At 35.4% G+C, this 22,899-nt stretch overlaps 1 protein-coding gene and 1 pseudogene across 1 annotated transcript in view; both read right to left on the bottom strand.

Moving 5' to 3' along the window:
- Positions 1-4,412: 4,412 nt before the first annotated feature.
- Positions 4,413-5,144, bottom strand: LOC101563682 (annotated as a pseudogene).
- Positions 5,145-17,432: 12,288 nt separating this feature from the next.
- Positions 17,433-22,899, bottom strand: part of Pi15 (peptidase inhibitor 15) — a 24,566-nt gene continuing 19,099 nt past the window's right edge. The window contains exons 4-6 of the mRNA XM_004637560.2: positions 22,242-22,374; positions 22,020-22,135; positions 17,433-18,411 (exon numbers count right to left, since the gene is read on the bottom strand). Of these exons, the coding sequence (XP_004637617.1) occupies positions 18,276-18,411; positions 22,020-22,135; positions 22,242-22,374 (385 nt within the window). The 3' untranslated portion in view covers positions 17,433-18,275. The remainder of the gene's footprint in view (positions 18,412-22,019; positions 22,136-22,241; positions 22,375-22,899) is intronic.

Genomic DNA, 22,899 nt, shown 5'->3' with positions numbered 1-22,899 from the left:
TGTGAGTTCACAGGTATGAATTTCCCTCTGAGAACTGCTTTCATCGTATCCCATACATTACAATAAGTTGTGCTTGAATTTTCATTGAATTGTAGATATTGTTGAATTTGTTGTTCAATTTCATCTGTGACTCATTTTTTGCTGAGTAGGCTGTCATTTAATTTCCATGTATTTAAAGTATTTTTTCTGTTTTCTTTTGTCATTTATTTCCATTTCCTTGCACTGTGGTCAAATAATGTCCTTGGGATACTTTCTGTTTTCTAACATATACTTAAGCATGACCTATGGACCAGTAAGTGGTCTATTTTACAAAAATACCCATGTGCAGCTGAGAAAGATGTGTATTCAACAGTGTTAGGTTATAACTCTCTGTATATGTCCACCAAGTCCATTTGTTTCAAACTCTGATTGTGTTCTGTTATTTTTTTGCTACGTTTTTGTCTGGTTGACCTATTTTTTGGAGATAAGGGGGTGTTTTGGTCTCCTATTAATACTGTAGTATTGGATATTAGATTTTTCATGTCCATTATTATCATTTGGTTTATATAATTGAGTGCTCCCGCGTTTGGTGCATACATATTTATGAGTGCTATCTCTTCTTTTATTTTTCCCTAACTAGTATATAGTGCCCTTCTTTATTTCACTTGATCATTGTTGGTTTGAACTTGAGACTCTCTGAGAATAGGATTGCTCCCCCTGATTTTTTCTGAACTGCTGGGTCATGTAGTATTGTGTTCCATCCTTTAACTTTCAGCCTATGAATGTCTTTATGAGTTAAATGTGTTTCTTTTTCACAGCATATTGTCAATTTTTTTTCCTAATCCACTGTGTCAGTCTATTTCTCTTAATTGGTGAATTGAGTCCATTTGCACTGATGGTTAGAATTGAGATGTATTGACTTATGGTTGGCATGTTATTTACTTGTTGTCATTTACTCCTTTTTCTCCTGTGCTTAATTGCTTGCCCTATGTAGTTGGTTGCTTCTGATCTCATTTGTGGAGTTCTGATCATTTTGGTCCCTCTCTAGAACATCTTTCAGTAGCCTGTGTAGGGTTGGCTTTGTCATCACGAAATTCTTTAGCTGTTTTTTGTCATCAATATTTCACTTCTCCATCCAACTTGAAAGAGAGTTTTGCAGGGTATAGTATTCTGGGCTGGAATTTGTTTTTATAGAGGACTTGAAGTACTCTTCTCCATTCTCTTCTTGCCTTCATGTTTTATGAAGAGAAGTTGGCCATAATTCTGATGGGTTTTCCTTTGAATGTGATCTTCTTCTTTTCTCTAGCGGCTTTCAGTAGATTATTCTTGTGTTGAATTTCTGGAATCTTGACTATTTTATGTCTTGGTGTGTTTTTCCTTGGGTTGAGGTTCTTTGGCGTTCTGTATGCTTCTGTTTCCTGAATGTCAGATTGTTTCCTCATATTTGGGAAGTTTTCTGCTATTACTTCTGCCCATATTTTTTTAATGTCATTTGTATTGACTCCTTCTTTCTCATTTTTGCCTATTAGTCTCACATTGTTCATCTTTGCATCATCTTGCAGGTGATGAATTTTGCTTTCCTGCATACTCGCTGTTTTTAAGAGATCCTTTTTTACCTTTTCACTAGCTGCTCCAGCATCTTCAAGATCTGAAACTCTGTCTTCACATTCACTTAAATGGTTTTGCAAGCTTGTGATTGATATTTTAATTTCCTCTATGTCTCTTTGAGTCTGTTTCAGGCGATCTATTTCTTTCCTGAATTGCTCATTCAAGGAATCCGTCATTTTTCTAAAATCCTCTATTTTTTTTTATCAATGTCTTCTTTAGAAGCAGTTAGAAATTATTTTACTGCAGTGTTTTTTTCAAATTGGGTTTCCTGCCTATGTTTCTGTAGTTGCTTCTTTACTTCAGATGCTATGAGTTCTGAGAATTCTTTTTTCACTTCAGAAAAGAATTGCACTCTGAGTTCCTGTATAATTTTTTGTTGTTGCTTATTTACTATCGACGCTATTAATTCATGCATTTGAGCCGAGCTAATATCCTCTGCACTTGTTCTGGTTGGCCATCGTGTTTCCTCCATATGTTTCTGCATTTGATTCTTTACTGAAGATGTTATTAATTGAGGGATTTCTTTTTTTATTTCCAATCTGAGTTCCTCTATACCTTTCTGCTGCTGTTTCTTTATTTCAGAAGCCTTTGATTCATTGCTTTCAGTTGTATGATTCCCAATTTGTTTTGTGTTAGTGTCCTCTGCACTTGTTACGGGTGTGCTTGGGTTCTGTGGTTGCATTTTGTTCCTTCTTGTTATTTTGTGTAGCACTGTATTTTGACCTTTGTTGTAGATCTTTTTTGTAGTTATAACCTTAGCACGTACTGAAGTTCAGGTGCAGATCTGGCCTGAGCTAGGACTGGGTCTGGGGGTTCTCGGAACACAGAAGAAATTTCTACCTGGCTGGTGGGATGGGGTAGGTGCTCTGGAGTGGTGGGGTGTGTCTTGAAGGGGTGGAAGAGGGTCTCACCACGCTGCACCTGGGCTGGGACCAGTAGTAGTGGGTCTGGGGGTTCCCAGAATGTGGCAGAAATTCCTACTCTGCTGGCAGCGTAGGGGATGTGCTGCGGAGTAGTGGGGGTGTTCCAAGGGGGTGGAAGAGGGTCTCACCCACGCTGCACCTGGGCTGGGACCAGTAGTAGGCCCCGCTGGTGCAGGGCTGGAATTTGTTTTCATAGAGGACTTGAAGTTCCCAGGTCCATGCTCTTCTTGCCTTCATGGTTTGTTAAGAGAAATAGCCCATTATTCTGATGGGTTTTCCTTTATATGTGATGTTTCTTTTCTCTAGCAGCTTTCAGTATATTGTTCTTGTGCTGGATTTGTGGGATCTTAACTATTATATCTCGGTGTGTTTTTAATTGGGTTGAAGTTATTTTGCATTCTGTATGCTTCAGTTACCTGAATATCAGATTGTTTCCTCATATTTGGGAAGTTTTCTGCTATTACGTCTGTTCATATTCTTTTTATATCATTTGTATTGACTCCTTCTTTCTCAATGATATCTATTGGTCTCATGTTGTTCATCTTTGCATTGTCTTCTTGGTAATGAATTATTTTTTCATGCATCCTTGTTGTTTTTACGAGATCTTTTCATTCCTTTTTGCTAGCTGCAACCATGTCTTCAAGATCTGAAATTCTGTCTTCACTTTCACTGAAACAGTTTTCCTAGCTTGTGATTGACATTTTAAGTTCTTCTATATCTCTTTGACTCTGCTTTATGCAATCTATTTCTTTCCTGTATTGTTCAATCAAGGAATCTGTTGCTTTTCTAATCTCTACTTTTTATGAGTTTCTTCTTGAGAATCAGTTGTTAATTTTTTACTTCAGAGATTATTTCTAATCTGATTTCCTCTATATGTTTCTACATTTGGTTCTTTACTTCAGACGCTATTAATTCAAAGATTTCTTTTTTTATTTCGGAGATTAATTCTGATCTGAGTTCCTCTATATATTTCTGCAGTTGTTTCTTTACTTCAGGTGCTGTTAATTAAGACATTTCAGATGTGTGATTCCCAATTTTTTCTGTGCTAGTGACTTCTGCACATGTTCTGGGTGGGCTCAGGGGCTGAGATTGAATTTTGCTCCTTTGCTTTGCCATTCTGTATAGCACTCTACTCTGACCTTTGGTGTAGGATTTTGGTGTAGTTATAACCTTAGCACCTACTGAAATTTGAGTGCATGTCTACAAAGTTTGAGTTCATCCAGTTTTGCCTGGCTTTTGTCTGGCTGTTGTGCTCAGCTTCTTTCTGCTGCAGGCCATGGAAGTGAACCTGTTATGCATCTCTGGTAAGGTATTCTCCTCCTGGATTAGCTGGGTGGTTCTGGCCCCTAGCTTCTCTGCAAGGACTTCAGCTGCAGAGTTTTACCCCATTCCTGTATGTCAGGCCTGGGGTGGGTCTGGAGATGTCCAGAGAGCAGGACAGAAGGACCCACTCACAAGTGGGCCTGGGTTGGGTCTGGACTGATCCAGCAGGCAAAGGGGAGCATGGAAGCTCCCCCTCATACTTGCTGGGCTTGGGCTTGTGCTGGGTCTGGAGGGGTCCCGAGAGCATGGTGGAAGTTTTCACTCACAGGATGGGATTGGGTTGGGTCCAGCGGGGTCCAGCTTGCACAGGGGAGCATGGAAGCTCTCCCACACACTGGCTAGGCCTTGGTTTAGGCTGAGTCTGGAGGGGTCCTTAGTTGTTGAATTTGCTATGTCTCATCAGACAGCCATATTTTACAAAGAAGAGTTTTTTTCCTGTTTCTGTACAGTAAATGTACTTATGTTTAAACATTAAGTATGAATCAAAAAGACAGCGTTAACTCTACTGTGCATACTGCTTCATCAGGCTTTCATAAACACAGTCATCATGGGGGGGGGCTGTTCTCTCCTCCTTCTCCTTTACAGTCCAGTCTCTACAGTCCCAGAAGCTGACACAATAACCTTTGTCTTCTTAGCTGAAACTGTCATCTATTTTCAGTAACAGCTGAGTAAACGGCAGCAATCTCCTCACTTTCAAAGTCACAGTCAGGAACCAACTTTGGTGAAATATGCATTTCCTCAGGTGGGGCTTCACTTTTTTTCATCTTCTGTGCTACCTTCTGCAGCTCCTGTAGTGTTCTTGCCCAAGAAAGGTCTTCTTTCCATATTCAGGATTCAATGGATAGATGTGTAGGGCTGCTTGAAAACTTTGGATGGCCAGGACTATCTCTCCTAATCCAAGCTGAGCTCATCCCAAAGTGTGCCAAGACTCGCACGAATGTGGGTTTCACTGGACAGCCATCTCTGCTGCATGTACTGCTGGGAACATTTCATGACAAGACATCAGGACCTGTGATTTCATCTCATACAGGGTAACATCATTTGACATTAATTGTAGTGCTTCATCCCAGTTCTGAATTGTTTCCTGATACCTTTTATTTTCAGCCAAATTTCCTCCTTCATCCTTTAGCTGTCTGCTTTTCTCTGCACAGTCTTCAAGGAGAATTTCCTTTCTGAGTTTATTGGTGTGAAACCAGTTCCCATCATCATTCTCAACCACATCCTCCTCATCAGCGACTTTAGCTTCAAACTGCTGCAAAGTTGCCTTGGAGACTTTCTCACAATTTTCTTCTTCCATCCAAAGGAAGCCATTCTCAGCACCTTGCTCTTCTTGCCACAACATCCACTTGCCTCCTTTCCATCCTCTTCCTCTGGCTTTGCACCACCAACAAGCCAGCCCCAGTCAACACCAATACTTCTCAAACTCTTTAATGAAATTGAAAGGGAAACAATACTCCCAAATTCACTCCTGTAAATAGACATTATCCTCATATCAAAAACAAAGAAGGGACAAATATAGCTAAGTGGCACAGTTCCTGACTGGCAAGCATAAGGCCCTGAATTTAATTGTCAATACTAAAAAAACTCAAACAACCAAACCAAACAAAACAAAACAGGAGAAGAATCCAACCAAGAAAGAGAACTAGAGGCCAATATGCCTAATGAACATAGATGCAGTAATCCTCAATAAGATACTGGCAAACAGAATGCAGCAAATCATCTTGAAGATTTTACACCAAGACCAAGTAAGAATAATACCAAGGATGGAAGGATGATGGTTCAACATATGTAAATCAATAAATGTAACACACCATATTAATAGAGTCAAGAAGAAAAGCCATATGATCATTTTGGCCTTGGAAAAATAGGTTTATCACTTGAATCAGTCAAAAATCTTAAGGAGAACAGATCAACTAGGCAAGTATAAAACTCGGGGAGAAAAATTTCAGCACACAGAAAATCAGTACTTCTTTGAATTGAGCAGACAGGATGTAGAAAAAGAGTACTATTTTTGATGAATAAATCACAGAAATCTTACAGGCACATTTTAATTTGTTGAAAACCAAGCATCATTCAAGGATTTGCTAATATTTCATCTTATCCGTGAGACCCTTCAGTCCACTAACAACCAAGTGGCTCCTGGTCCCTCTCACTTCTGTCTGCCGCCCCTGGTTTGTTTTTCCTCATAGCAATGATCTCCACAAACTACTAAATGAAATAGTCAGTGGTTTTCTTGTCTGTGCCCCCTCACCGCTGAAATGTAGTCTCCTGAGGGGTACACACTCAGCTTTTTATTTTGAATAATGTTCGACATGTGAAATAGCCTCAATAATTATTTGGAGAATAAATGAGTGAACTGAAAGAGGCTGAGATTAAATGGGTAATCAGGACTAGCAGTCAGTGACAAAAAGGGTGTATTTTATGAATTTGAAAAATGAGGGTTAAACTTTGGTAAAACAATTACCTTTTTGAGGAATATTGTGGGATTGTCCTGCTTCAAGGTTGTATATGGTGAGATTTTTGGACTTATGTGCAAATATGAAAAGTATGTAATTCTTTATCCTATTTTAAAATATAATCTAATTTATAATGTTTTTTATCATATTATGTAGGGACTTAAAGTTCAATATATCAATACTTGATGAAAAATACCTGTTCCTTATTAGGCCTAAGATGTTTGAAATGCAGACAGATAGTGAGGTTAAGCTTAATAGCCTAAGTTGTTTGATAATAACAATAAGCTTGTCTTCTGGATGGTTAACAACCTAAGTTTGCAGACCAAAATTAAAGAAAAAGCAGGGCTGCAAGGAAAGCCAACATTTTGGCCCTAACCTTCTAAGGTCAATTAAGACTCAGGACATATGAGAACTTGTACTGTAACGTCGTGTAACTCGGTAGTGTCCCATATTTTCTGATCAAGGAGATTATGGGGCCAAAGAGGAAAGTGATTGATGATGTAGAGTGTGCCTAAGGAGAGTCACGTGGAGAGAAAACACTCTCTCAGGCTTTCACAGAGAGCACATTGGCCAAGCAATGGCCATGACTCATCCACATGGCTGCACTGACAAAGGTTCTACAATCTAAGGTACAGGATCTCAGGATAAATCCTGAGGGGATCTCACTGACTTTCTCAGACCCAAAAGCTACAACTCTTGTTGCATAGGTCCTGCTTTATCTTAGTCTTAACCATCCAGTAGAAAAGTATGAAGACGAAATATAGGAAGTAAAGCCATGCTGTTATGTTGAGCCATGGGGGACTCAGGTCAACAATTTCTGACATTGCCTGTTAAACAGAAGACCCAATGCTATTATGGGCTACTGGACTCTTTTAGAATATTTTGCTGAGTGTACACACCTATAATATTCAAATAATGGAACTTAACAAAAAAGGGTATACAGATGAATGTCCATTTTGTATCTGTGTATTCAAAGTGGTTAGGATAGATATATAGTTATATTCTCTTAATGAATAGAATGATTTATTCTAATGGTGTTTGTAAATAGGATCTCAAGTCCACATCTTGTACAGCAATTAACCACTAGGAAGAATGTATGCAGTGTGTTAATTATTGAAACTGTCTTAGCGATTTGATTTGAAACTGTCTCTATTTGTTTATCAATAAAATTATGAAAAACAGTATTCTTACACAGGAAAAGAAAAAAACAATGAACTTTTTGGCTCTGCAAGAAGAAAAAAAAATCCTAGAAAGAAAAAGACTGAAAAAAATAAATTGTCATAAAAATGGCTTCCCTGTTTCTCTATAGTGTATTTTGAACACAGTGAGCACAACCAGGTTTCTGTATTGTGTCAAGTCATAACACTTTTCTGCTCAGAACTCTGACTATTTCTCAGAATAAAAGTCAAATCCTTAAGTTGACCTGGCCCACACAACATTTGTGTGGGTTTTTGTGATGCTCCCGACTTCATTTCTGACTTTTGTCTTTCCTTCTGCTGCACTGTTGTAAACATATGACATAGTATTTCCACAAGGCCTTGCCTATCTTTTTCCTCAGCTCAGAAACTTCTTCTTCCAAGATCTATTTAGTAAAAATCTATTTACAGACTTCTCATGTTTCTACATTAAAACTTTCACCTCTTTGCTATCTTCATTAAGCTTTCCCTACACCTTTATATAAAATTAAATGCCTTCCTATTTCCTATACTTCATCTCACTTTATTTTTCCTCCAGAGCATTTATTACCCTGACCTATCTTCCATGTTTCCCTTCTATTTGTCTATTTTTTATCTACTCTACCCAGAATATATAATCAAAAAAGGATGGGATATTATCTGTCTGCTTTCTGTATGCTTCCAAAACCTGGATTAGTGTCTGCCATATAGTTGAAACTAATATAAATATCTAGATAGATAGATAGATATTTATAAGGTATGCTTTTTTGGATCTGGAGGTCAAAAGAGTGCCATTGGTAAAGGAACAGAATAAAATAAGAGAGGAAAAAAGGCATGTGAGCATCTAAGAAACAAATGTTATATTTTGAGGAAAAAACAAATGTAAGAGCCCTAAGGTTGAGTGAACTTCATGCAGGAAAAAGCAAACAGAGGAGAGAGAGTGAACAGCAAAGACATAGAGATGGAGGCTAAACAAGGAGGAAAAAGATACAGCCTCTTAGAACCAGTGTACATAGTAAGGGACTTCAGCATTTACCAGGAGCATGTGGAATGCCCTCACAAATTTATTTGCAGGAAAGACAGTGCTTGTGTTTTTTTGTTTGAAACTATCAATCCAAGACTGGGTGTGGTGGCCCACACCTATAATCTCAGCACTCAGAATGAATAAATAGGAGATGAGTAAATAGGAGATGAGTAAATAGGAGAATCACTACGAGTCCAATCTAGTAGTAAGACCCTGAACATCTCGTATATCCTTCCATAAAAATACAAAAGAAAGAAAGAAGAAAGAAAGAAAGAAAGAAAGAAAGAAAGAAAGAAAGAAAGAAAGCTATCAATTCAGATATTCTGTAGCCTGGACTACCAAACAGCAAAGGTATAAGCGGAAAAGGGTAGGAAGCTGACCCATTTTCAGGAAGTGTACACTTGCTGTTAAGCACACAAATTGGCAAATAGGTTTGGGTCTTGGACCTCCACTCCATATATATGATATAAATTATAGGATATGCTAATATTTATTCATTAGACATTAGGTTATACTGATCCCTTGAACTAGTATACTATGCTCATTATAAAATATAAACAATGAAATATTTTTAAATTAAAACATTTTAAAATAGTTTGCTATCAGTTATAAAACTATTTTATTTTACCAAAATATTATTTTTATATATCTGTTAGTACAACTTTAGGTTTTCACTTTATTAGTATGTAGCATTTTCTTGAGAAATACGATCAAATATTTTGAAAATTTTTCAAATCTTACTTCAAGAATCATTTTACATTTATTTTGGCATAAAAAAACACTTGTTAATCATGATAGTTAAAGTGTCAGCAACAAATCAATCAAGACAAACGTAATCACTAATAGCAAGTTTATTATTCCACATAGTCTTGGAAATTTTCAATTCTTTGTCACTCTGTCATATCTGATTAGGTCATCTTGATTGTACCTCATAATGTGACTGACAGAAAGCATGTTGTCATAAGCATGGTAATTATCAGCTGGTAAATTTCCTTCATGTTGGCTTGTTCATTTGTTATTATTTTCAATCTTGGTTCTTCAGGAATTTTCAGAACATATTTGTTAATGTGCAGGCTAAGTTGAGTGTGAAAATTAGTTACTCTTACTTGCTTCAGGAAAGTGTAGTGCATGAAAAAGCTTTGACAATAACTAAACAGGAACCTGAGGACATAGAGAAACCCTAGACCACTCATGGGTCTTCCCTGCAGACACCCCACTGTGAACCAACAAAGAACAATTGCTCAATCCATTATTCCATGAGAAATCTTAATTTATTTCTTCCTTTACAATATACAATTACATTTTTTAAAGGAATTTGTGCCTTATATAGTTTTGGGGGCTCACAAATCCCACTTTGTGCACCATTAGCCTATGATAGCAGTGGTTTCTTGGGGTTGGTAGAGGTGAGGCTGATTATTACTTCAAGGAAAATGGTTTTATACACAAAAAATCAGTGCACTGATCTCACTTGTCACCACTGGAGTACCAGAGCTCCTAGCGCTTTTCATTCTTCTGATATTTTAAAAATTACTTTCTCCAGAAGAAAATCTCATGGCTTCATATTAAGATTCCACATTCATATGTACTATTTCACTGGGTATTAACTTCTTTTTTGAAACTTTTACCTCTTCATTTACATTGAAAATGTTTCCTGAAAAAAGTCTTAATTACTTAAGTTTATTATTCTTATCATACTTTTACATTATTTTACACTAAGGATATACTCTCAGAATATTGTCCTTAACCATTATTTGAAATATATTTGGGGGCCGGGGAGATGGCTCAGTAGGATAAGTGCTTGACTGGCAAACACAAGGATCTGAGTTCAATCCCCGGTTCCGAAAAAAAAAAGAAAGAAATATATTTGACCATACATCTTGTTCCCTGGTTATCCCCAGAAATATTTTATCTCAATCTTTTAAAATACATTATTTAACTTTCATATTCTCAAGCAAAAGCTAGTATTGCTGCAAATGCATATACATTTCCCTTGATTTTTTACTACAGTGTAGCTTGCTGGTTATATTCTTGTGTACCATCTTTTTTTCTTAGCAACATATCCTGAGAGCCCACATTTAGATAAAGTTTTCTGTCACCTGGGGATGGAAGAGGAGGGAAGCCGTAAAAGCACCCTCCCGAGAACTGAATCTTTCATCCTGACCTCAGACTTCCAGCTTCCACACTGTGAGAGAGAAGTGTCTATAGTTCATAAGCAACCCCCTGTACTATTTCACTATAACAACCCAGAAGGAATAAGAGAATAGCCCTCCTTCACATGAACCTCCCATTTCATCAATCCCTTTCTATTGTACTTTGGATGTATGTCTAGGATTTTGGTTCTATTCTATTACAAACAATGCTATAATGTTTTATAACATTGTACAGATGTTATTTCATATTTATGTTAGTGTGTCCTTGGTAAGGATTTGTAGGTGTTGTGAGGTCAAAGAGTAAATGAATATATAATTTTTAAAGACATGCACAAATTCTATGTTTATAGTTGACAGATTCTAGGGTTTGTGGAGTTTCCATGTCTTAGTTTTTAGAATGAAACAAGGTTATATCACTTTCATTCACTTTTTATTTTTGAAATATTAATTAGTTTCATTGCTCAGTGTATAACAGAGAAATTCAAAGAGTAAATTCTTGTTAGGACTCTGATTTAGTAAAGCTTGCATGTCCCTTGAAAAGCCAGCTTGTTATCATCAGTTAGTAGGCTGTCAGGGAAGGGAATATGACAGGATCTCATTAGTTTTCCCTGAAGGGAGAACATTGGGATCAAAGGACTCAACAAGGATGGATGCCACCTCTCCAGTTTTATGACACAGGTGTCACTTAGACAGTAAGTCAAGATTTACTGTCTCAAAAGGAACTGGGTGAGTCAAGTGGCACCAGGAAGAGACTGAACCAACAAAAGCATTATTCTGCTTGGTGGGAAATGAATTCTTTTCCACCACCTAGGCATGCTTGGTGCAAGACTGCAAGGGGAAACTTTTGTTTGTATCAGTCAGGCCTAGTCTGTGAACCTAGAACACTCAGCAACACACACACACACACACACACACACACACACACACACACACACATCAACAAGTTGCCCCTAGAGATGGAAAGAACTTCCTAAAGGCATCAGTATAACTGCAGGCTTGAAATAGCAGAATATGATGGGAACAAAGTGTGATAATAACCAGGAATGGAACAAGCCCAAAGGATTGCAGTGGTGAACCCTCTTTGAAAAGTCTAAGTTGGCAAAGTTCTCCAGTCTTTTACTACTTCTAGGAGAGATGGAAATAAATTCCTAAACTCTGCTGAATTTCAAGGGAATGGGCCTGAGAAATCTACTGAGTAGATGAGCAGCCCTGCAACCTGTGGGCTGCTCCATGGCTCAAGAAGTTCTCTTTCTCCCAGAAATGCCCACAGTGTTTCCCAGGTCCTCTGTATGGGGAAGCAGGAAGATACTCAGTTAACTGCTGTAATTTTCCTCAGTCAGATCATTTTCTTTCTCCATGAAAACATCTTAATATTGATGCATCAAAATGTTTTCTAAAATTTAGTGGAAATTGAAGGGCAGGAGATCAAGATTTAGAAAAGGGAAAGACAAGGGGGTGTAGAAACATTGTTTTATTTCAGTGATGCACTAAAATTAAAATCGTTATTGCTTTGGGAAAAAGAATGGATTAACAAAACCATCATGTTGTTTGATTCTGAGTCTCTTTTAAGATTGTATTGAATTATGAAATAAAATATACTTTAAACAAAATAATTCATCATGATCTTTTATTAAAATAAAAATAATATAGTGGACTCAAAAATGCTACATTTGTTATGATTCATTAGGACAGAGGTTTACATAGGTGTCAGATATGTACACATTTATGACATTACATCAGGACATCAAAGGCACCACCACAGCATTAAGTACTGAATCAACCTTACCACATTCATCTTGTAAAAAAAAAAGATACAATATTCTTTAAGGCTACACATATATTTGAAACATAGTATCTGTTTTTAAGTGTGCTGTTTCCATGTATGAGTGGCAATCATCTCTAATTTATAGTATGGTACCAAGACTCTGCTCATCAAATAACAAAATACAAGATGCTATAATATGTAGCCAAGCACCAGTTTAGCCCATCATTTGATTCTCTTCCAAACTAATGGACTGCAAATACATAGAAAGTGAAGTGGGTATTTTAAAGAACGGTTGAAGTAATTCTGGCCCTCAAATGTCTTAAGACTTAAGAGTTCTTTTTATTATTATTAGCAGATTGTCTAAGAGAAAATAAGAAATGCTAGAGAATTTAAATCTATGTTTTCTATTTAGTATAATCCGAGGACTTAGAGAAAAATGTTCTTTGATAGTAAGGAATGCTGGAAAAGTACATATACATTTATAAGGACTGTATTTGGGGGCTTTACATAAAGATTAGAGCATAGAGAAGATTACATTGAAGATATTTAGAAAACAACTTCAAAATAAATTTTATTTGCTTATGCAAACACAGTTTAAGAAATCAGTCGAAAACAGAAGATTTACAATACCCAGTCAATTATATAATTTAATGGGAAGTTTACCTGAGAATATTCATTGTCTTCACTAGTTATTGGAGATACAATTCTTGCCAGTAGGTAAAAAAATATACATTTATAAAGTAGAAGGACTTTGGAACATTACTGTGTTATGATTTGCTTAAAAACATGACCAAATAACATTGTTGAGTTATGCACCAATAGTTAAAAAAGAAGAGATCATTCTTTTACATGTGCACCAATGAATCTTATGTACTGTGCTAAATTAAAAAAAACTCCTGAAAAAAAGATATAACTATACTTTTTTACTAATTGTAATTATAATTATGATATAAATCAAATCAAAATGTTTTAGCAATTCCTTTTTTAGAAAAGAAAATAAAAAACTTTAATAAGTACCCTCAGAAATGGAAAATCATGTCAAAATATTATTTAAGAAAGTAAGAACCAGGATACACCAACTCTTTTACCCTCTTAGCAAACTAGATTATGGGAGTGAAGCATTTTTAAATGCTGTGTGATTTGGGCATAGTCAAAATTTTGCAGCAGGCCATTCACTGCTTTGCCAAGAAGCCACCAATAATTTGTTTCTATAACCAGCAGAGGGCACCAGGGCCTGCAGCATGGTTAGTAACAGGCGAAATCATCTAATTTCAGGTGATTCTTTAGTTCAGAGTTTGCCAAGCTAAAAAATGCTTTAAAGAAGAAAAGTGGTGGCTGGTAAAGAAACATATTTGCATTCTTCAGCACTTAAATAATGTTTATTATTAAATAAAACAGGTTTGACTGGCCTATTTCTGGTGAAGATTAATTTGACATAGGATTTTTATTAATATTTCTGAATCAAAAATTGAATGAACAAAGGAACTTTACTAAAGCCATTAATACTAACAATTTATTTAGCACCATATGTTTAGCACCAGAATAGATATTGATAGCTCACACTTAATAACTTTAATTGCAAAAAGAACCCTCAAAATTGAAGCAAGACTGGTAATTATAATGTGTTTTTAGCACCATTAACCAGTGAATTGTTAAACATTCTAAGTTTTTAGTTGACCTTTCATAAGTTAAAATTAGACCAGGACATAATTTAAAAAATCATTTTGTATATATTTAAATGTTCTCATTCACACATTTGACACTATAAAATAATAATAAAGATAATGTTAAATATTAACAGAAATGTAATTTTATCCTCCCTAAATACTTGAGTAGTAGGTAAAGGCTCTCTCGCATCTGGGACAAGTTTGCCTCCCGTGCTATTGTGGCACCTAATATACATTGTTACACTGCTAAAAAATCAAGACCAAAGTCTCAGAATTATTATGTCTTCATGGAAACTTTAAACATATCAACTTGGATTCTGTATTTTTTTTAATAGGGCATGAACCTAAGACATTCAAACTGGCATAAATATTGTAGGCTTACTTATACAGACATTGTAAATTGACTTAACACAAACAAGTAGACATGGGGAAATATATATTATTTCAATTTAAATATTCTAAGAAAATTGTGCTAGTTGATTTGACCTGCTCTGTGGTCAACTCTGCCCTACAGCTGCATGAAACCTGCAAGTGAATGTTTGCATGAATGTTTCAGATGGAAAATGTCAGCACCACCAACTGAAGTTGAGAGGGAATCTCTGCTGGGCCACAGAGACGGGAGTGTACAGTACTCAGCCAAATCCCAAACAATGCTAATCACTATTTCTTCTGTTTTCAAAGCACACTCATTTGTCATAATCAAGAATATTAAGGAGTGCCTGCACAACTGGCAGACAATTTTGTGAAGAAATCCATCTATTTAAGAGCTAAAATGGCATTTTCTTCATTGTTCTTTGACATAGAGGCCAGGACCCTACATTGGAACATAATATTCTGGCCTTTCCATTGAGTAAAGAATGATTAGAAAGAAAAGTCAATACTGTAGAACATATATGCCAATTATCATTTCTTTGAAATGAAACATTTCCAAGTTAAAAATCTCAATACTGACTCTTTAAAGCTGCTCTTATGAAATAGCTTATACCCAGGCCCTTTCTGTCTCTGGGAATAACAGTGCAAAATAGTTATTCTAGCACCACTGTTCCATGCTATTAAAAAATGTGAAAGTCTGTGTTGACTCTACCAAACTTTCATTGACTTGAACCTAGAAAATAAAGTACTTCACATGGCCATTTGATATTACTAACTTTAAAAAGTAAAAACATGACAACAAACATACCCATCATATTTCTGTTGAGTTGTTAAATTATAAATAAGCTTATTGTTCTGCTTGATTTTAGAAAGAACTGTTATGCAACGTATAAGCATGTACATACTAGTCTTAATCAGAATTTTCTGACAATTTATTTGGATTTCTGTCTCATTCAAAGCTTTATCTTTCAGAGACTTTCGTGTTAAAAAAAAAAAAAGAATGAGAGGTGGAACTCCTCTAACTTGCTGCAATTCTAAACTTTTTAGCTAACACTAAAAGTCCTTTCAAATAAAGCTAGGATAAACACAAAGCAATAGACAAAGTTTCTGCCCAAAAGGAGCTCTAGTAAAAAATAATTTTAGTTTTCATCAATTTATAATAATATGTTAAATCTACCTTCATAGGAGTCTCTGAAATGTGTATTACATGTCACCATTCTTTTGTAGAACTGAGAAATCGAGCTATACAAATAAACTGGCCAAGGAACTGGAATTTGGAAGTCAAGCTGTTTGTTAGTACTTGTGGTTTTCAAAGAATACTACAACAATATTAAAGATGGAGATATTTTCTAGATATATCAAGTAAATATCCCACTCATGTAGTTTCCCTTGGTTGCCTAGATATCTTATGCGAAATTGGATTGGGGCCTATATCACAGAATTACTTCATTTTAGTACTCAAAATATTTATTTTTAATAGCCTCCATGTGTGTGCCCACAAAGGCAGGGTGGTATGATAGCAAAACATTTGGTCAACATATTCAATTTATAAATGTAATTGGGCCAGTTGTTAGTCATCAAATAGACTCAGTCTCCAGATGTTGGATTCCTTTCCCACTGAATGGATCTAATTAGTTATCTGTCATGTTTTAATATATCCACCCAAAGAAAGTGCAAATGTGTACAGAATTTAAACCAGTAGCTTCTTTCTGTTCCTTGCATTCTAGAGCTAGTTTTGTTTACTTGCTCCATAACCTTATGGGAGCACTATCCTGAATGAAACACACATGATTGAAAATGTGACATATTAAGTTATCTTGTGCAATATGTGGCATTTTTCTTGCTGAAAAGAATTTAATGGAGGAAATGTATTTCCATGTCATGTAAGTGAAATTTTCACAATCACTTCAATGATGTTCATAATCAAAGTCAATAAAGAACTGAATGTTTTTCTTCTACAGAAACATGGAAATAAAGTTTGGTAATTAAAACTTAGAAAAGCACCCAAAAATACAACAAAATCCTGTCTCCATGTAGCATGCATGGAGGAGCCTCACTATATTATTCAGGAGCCAAGATGATAAGTAGACTGAGTCTCAACAAATAATACAGGCAGGGAAGAGAGGGAGATAAGAGTCCTGGTAGGCCCCGCATCTCTCTGAGATCTGCATCACTTGTTCTTGGACTGAAAGGAGGACCACATTGTCGGAGTATAGTCTTCTGAAACCTCACACTTATGCTTTGGTGTAGCTCCCCTACTTCTGTGATTGATCACTGATCCCTCAAATCTTACTTTCCTTGTGCTTCATCAGTCTTTGAGGCTCTTTTCAGCATTCCAAAGTCTTTTTTTTTTTTTTTTTTGTGGAACTAGGGATTGAACTCAAGCCCTTGCACTTGCCAGGGAAGTACTTATTCCACTGAACCATCTCCCCGGCCCCATTTTTTTTTTCAGAACTGGAGATTGAACTCAAGCTCTTGTGCTTGCCAAGGAAGCACTTATTCCACTGAGCCATCTCCCCGGTCCCCCAAAGTCTTAACTATCTATTGTACTCCAGAAATCTGTGGGAAGTTGCTAACTTTTCCCTTCCCCCTCTTGTTCCAAATACTCTAAATTTTCCTGGGAATGAGAAGCCTTACATGCTAGCGTAGTTTTGGATTAGTTCTACCTACTGGTGTAGTCCATTCTGGGTTTCCTCCCTCAAACCACATAAAAATCAATTGGTTAAAAATTAAGTTTATAGGGCTGATGTGATAGCTCACTGGTCTAAATGTCTGTTTATGCAGGTTTAGGGAGGCGCAGGGGACTATGGCTCGATCCTGGCACCACATGCTGTGCCAGCCCCTCCTTCAGGGTAGGCTGAGCTGGCCAAAAAAAAAAAATTAAATTTATAAATTTGAAGACAATATTATGCAACAGAGCAACAATTGTTTAATTCTGTGTGTGTGTGTGTGTGTGTGTGTGTATGAAATTCTGTATCATTTCTAATTCTTTTCCTTACTATTTTGTATTCTCTTTATATAATAATTTAAAAATTAAGTTTACAGAAAAATGACTAGGCTGTTTTATTTCCTAAGTGTCTTTGTGAGCTCCTTCAGGACTCAACTAAGTCTAATTGTTTTTGCATTATCAGAATGTAACCAACAAAGTCCCTTTGATAAAGTAAAGGCTCAACATGGGACTATTTATTCATGGGACTGAATAAAATGAAACTAAATAAAAGGCATAAACTGATCACTTTGATGGATGTAAATAAGATAAAATATCTCCAGAATAAAATTTGTCTGTCGTAACTTCATTAAATTATCAGCTGCAAATATTGTTGAGTGTTATTTTGGAAAGTAGCATTTTATGGGTAGCATAAAAATGCTGCTAAGCACGCCCCACCACCTCAAACATGCTTAGAATAGTTTCCAATTTCCCTCGACTGTAGTACAGTATTATTTATATGCTACATGGTATATTTTGTTTGTGTGTATGCATATGTATATATGGTCACATACATATGTATACATTACAGATTGAACATGTATTTTATTCCTTAGGAACATAATAATATAACTCCTTTGTAATGCAAGATTTAGAAATGGATGTAAGAACTATATTATTAGTATAGACACAGTATTTTAATTTAGATTTAAGAGGTCAGAAAATAGAAATGGATGTTTGGATTAGATCTAATGATTAAACACTGTACTAAACAAACACTATACAACCGAATAGTCACATGAAAACATGATTATCATAAAATATGTATAATATGTGCAAAATTCAATATACATACATGCCTATGATTCCCAGGAACCATTATATTTTCTGGGTAAAATGTGTAAGCTTATTTAAACCAGTACAGGTAGTTTGATGTTACCCCTGGAAAACACAGGTTATCGGTACAAGATCCCCCATAGCTTGGAGGACAAGATGAACATGGCACTCCCACTTTGTATGGCGCCTCCCCGATCCAGTTGCCCCTAGGAGGGAAAAAGAATTGCATTAGCGCATCACAACCATTAAAAAATTATTCGTCAATATATACTCTCATGTATTTGACATGTAATCATCTTCTGAGAACTTGAGTTTAGAAAAGCACTACAAGTTAAAACCAATTCATCTTTCCACAACTCACTTAGTATATCTTGCTTTTTAAATGCTTTTCATCAGAATCAATTAACTATTTTAATTTAAAGGTAAAGTGTGTGCCCCTGTAATATATAATGATATCCTTAAGTCTTGGGCTGCTGAGCTTGCTGCACATTCCTCCCATCAGATTCTGGTAGCAATTTTTTTTTTTTTTTGCATTTTTTTAGGGGAGGGTCTCACTACTAGATCAGACTCGTAGTGATCTGCCTGTTTACAGCCTCCCAAGAGCTGGATTACAGGCACGCGCCACCATGCCCAGTCTCAATTGCCATCTCAATGTGCCCCGGCGGTGGGGCTAGCACGGCAGGCCCTGGGATCAAACCCCCAGCCCCTGTGCCTGCTTGTAGGCACTTTAATCCACTGAGCTATTTGGCCAGTCCCCATAGCAATTTTGTAGGGCATGTGATTAGGTCATGATTAAGTCAACGGATTCCTCCTAAATTGATGCTGATGATCTTTAAAGCTGGTTATAAAAATACTGTCATTTTCTAGAAGGCATAGAAATGATGAAACGAGTGAAAATTAGTCACATATACAAAGAATTTCTTAAATTATTTCAGAAGATGTGTTTGTAAAGTGGCAAAATATTTTAGATTCCAATCTTCATAAAATAAGCACTGCACTGGAACTACATCCCCACCTAGCCCACTGCGTTGGTATAATAAAAGTGAAAATGCTCAGAGGAGCAATTAAGGATGATTCCAACCTTTTGTCATATATAAATTTATAGCTACTTAACTTTTTAGTTAATGACATTAGGACTTGATAATGTAGAACATCTTTCATTGAATTGTTTTGCACTATTAGTATTTCTCTTCTACTATTTTATGTCCTTGATCATAATAATAAGCCAAAGTCAGCATTCATGACAGTTAAAAATAGCTGTGATGCCTTTTCATTATGAAAGTGAGAATATTGAATGTATGTTGAGTAGCCTGATGACTAATAAACTTGAATATTAAGAGATATATAGTTGCATTCTCTTAATGAATAGAATGATTTTTTCTAATGGTGTTTGTAAGTAGGATCACAAGTCTGCATCTTGTACAGCAATTAACCACTGAGAAGAATGTATGCAGTGTATTATTTGTTGAAACTATACTTTCGATTTGATTTGAAACTGTCTCATTGCTATATGTTTATCAATAAAACTTTGAAAAGAAAAAAAATAAAATAAAAAAAATAAAACTTTGAAAAAAAAAGAAATATTCCTGTAGATAGAAATGTAAAGAAAAGTAGATAATCAGAAAAAAGTGTGTTCATCAATACTAAAAAGCCAGAGGTGAAGATAAGGCTGATGAGAGCACAAACCATAGGCAGGTTGTCCTAGTCTTCTTTAAAATTAAGACCAATCAGTGTCCATAAAGAATATGAAGATTTCTAGTAAATCCAATCATTTAAAACTAAGCTTTTATCGACAAAATGTCTCTAGAGGAAAATTTATCCATAAAATGAAATAGCTGCTAATTGAAGATTACCATTACAAAATGACATAAAATTGAAAGGCCGTTTTTCTGTACTTCATTTCTTCTCTACTCTGTCTTCAGGATGACATTCTGTGAGAATAATGTTGATGATGTCACACACTTGCCCAGAAACATTCAACCTCTATGTGTTTATGAGTTTTGTTCCCTCCTTTCACCCCATCCTGTTTCATTCTATTTTAATAACTACAGTGTCTTCTCCATATTCACTCAAAGCCATACAAGTATATAGAGTTAGGCTATACTACTTAAACTTTATACTTTTTGTATTTATTTTATATAGTTTTTTAAAACCACAGACTACATATTTTGGTGACAAAAATTAGAACTAGAATTTTGTTATAAGTAAAGAAAATTTTATATTATAAATCTTACATAAATCACAGATTTTACTGATAGAGGATAATAACATTCAACAGTAAGTCCAACGACTCTTTTGTTCACATTATTCACTTTTATTTTCCCTATTTTATCTAATTATATCTTCTGTTTCCATCCTCTCTCCTTTTCTCCCCTCTATGTTTATTCTTACTAAAAAACTGACTAGAGATAACTTTATATTGGCAAACAAAAAATTACATTTGGCTACCAGATAACAATTTAATTATTTTATGATATAGGTTTAATTAAAAAGTTTTTTTTTAAATTATAATATAATATATTAATGCTAAATCTTAATTTCTTGGATCCATAAAGCAATAATACAGTTTATCAATAATATGAGAAAAGTTGTAGGGCTGGGGAGATGGCTAAGTAGACTAAGCGCTTGCCTGGCAAGTGCAAGGTCCTGAGTTCAATCCCTGGTACTGCAAATAAAAAGAAAGAAAGACAGAAAGAATGAACAAATGAATGAAAGAAAGAAAGGAAAAGAAAGTTTTAATCATTAACCAAAAGCAGAATAGTTAAATGAATGAGACAAAAACAGTTTTGATTATTTGGTTACTTACCTACCTGGTGTATTTATGTCAAAGAGAAAGGATAAAGGCTTAATAGAATAATATAATATGTGAAAATAAAAATATCAAACAAACGTAAAAATGTAGTATCTTTTAAAAATAATGCAAACACCTTCTCTTTTGCAAATCTCTCCATCCTAATAATTATGAAGAGGGAACCAGAGAGAAGTCACTGTTTTTCTAACTCTGCAAGGACACGGCCACTGGCACACTGCCATATCAATGAGTAATGCACTTACTTGTGTAACATGTTCTCACTCCCTCCTCGTGCTGGAAGAGCTCGCGAAAAGTCTTTGTTTGGGACTTACTTTGGAAGACACTATGACTATCATAAATCCTTTGCACATTTCGGTATTTATTCCAAGTGGAATCATAACAGTGATATTGGAACATTTTATCATATAAAGAATTATTGTTATCAAGAAGGCATTTTATCAAATGTTGGCAAAAGTTTGTTGATCCTTATACTATAAAAATCCTCATAAATAGGACTATACAGTCTTTGGTAAATTTCTATTAGTAGGCCATAAATGGTATTACTATTTTTTATCTAAAAAGAACAGAAATTAAGGATTTATTTCAATCATCCTGCTGTCTTAGTAAAAAAAAAAAGTGAGCCAACATTCTAATATGATAAATGAAAACATGGTGGAGTTGATAAATTCCTTTTAAGATTCTTTTTGGGGAGCTTTTATATAGTTATTGAAACAGTGAAGGACAGTACATTTTTTATAATTTCCACAACAGAAAAAAAGACAGTGAAGAGAATTTGGTGAGTCCAGATGTCTCAAGCTATTTTGCTTACAATTTTAGCCCAGAATCCTTTCCTTGGTGAAAAGAAATGTTACCTAATTCTGTTCTGGAAATCTAGGAATGATGATAAGTCTGAGGATTCGAGGCCACCATGCTGTTTTCCTCATTTGTTAAGCACTCCTATCAGGCTGGGGATATTTAACATCCTCCAAAGACCTAAGAAACAGAACCCATGCTGGTACTTACTTTGGGGCATAGTTACACACCAAGTACACTGCACGTCTCCAAATAGCTCCCCAGACATTCATGTTCTGGCAAGTGTGAATGGCACATCCTATCCGATTAGTGGTGGCCCACACCATCTGCGAAAATAAACAAATATTTTCTAATATTGCTAAGAAAACGGTGATATACCAAAATAGCATTTTTAAAATGTGAATCATAAAATAGCAAAGCAACTTAAATAACCTGTGTATAATGTGTGCACATGGGACCAAAACATCTCATAGGACACCTGGGGTTGCAGTCCTGAGGATACGGAAAAGCATAATCTTTCACTTCATCATACCATGGTTTGACCAACTGGAGAATAGAGCGGTATCTAGATGTTAAGAGGGAAAAGAAAGAAAAAATGTGAAGTACAGCAGTGGTAGTTTTTAGTGGTTTCATTTTACATTGTAAATTAATTTTTAAGGGACATTAGGACATCATAAAAGCATATTCAACCTTTACAATTACCACCAATATGCAGTAGTATTCTCTAATTTCTCTAAGACTGGAGAAATAATTCTATATTTGCCTAAGTATATATTAGGTTATTTTTGAGGAAAAAAATGTTCAAGAATCATCTGTCTTATTCAATACATATTGAAAATTTCTTCCATCAGAATTTCATAAACAATGCAGAATTATACTATAAAAGTGGTCATAAGACTAGCACTGAGTGCATTTGCCCTTAAATATGGACAACTTTAATTTAAATAAATTGATTTTCCTCCTCTAAATGGAAAAGAATGGGTCTTTAATGATATTATGTAGTGGTAGAGAAATTATTCTATCAGTGTAAACATACTTTACTATATATAGTTGCACTTTACCTGCATATCTATGAATGTGTATATATATA

Source organism: Octodon degus, unplaced genomic scaffold (genome assembly GCF_000260255.1).
Source record: "Octodon degus isolate 3935 unplaced genomic scaffold, OctDeg1.0 scaffold00091, whole genome shotgun sequence".
Lineage (NCBI taxonomy): Eukaryota > Metazoa > Chordata > Mammalia > Rodentia > Octodontidae > Octodon > Octodon degus.
Note: the sequence above shows the minus strand (reverse complement) of the source record. Positions and strands in the feature narration are given on the sequence as shown.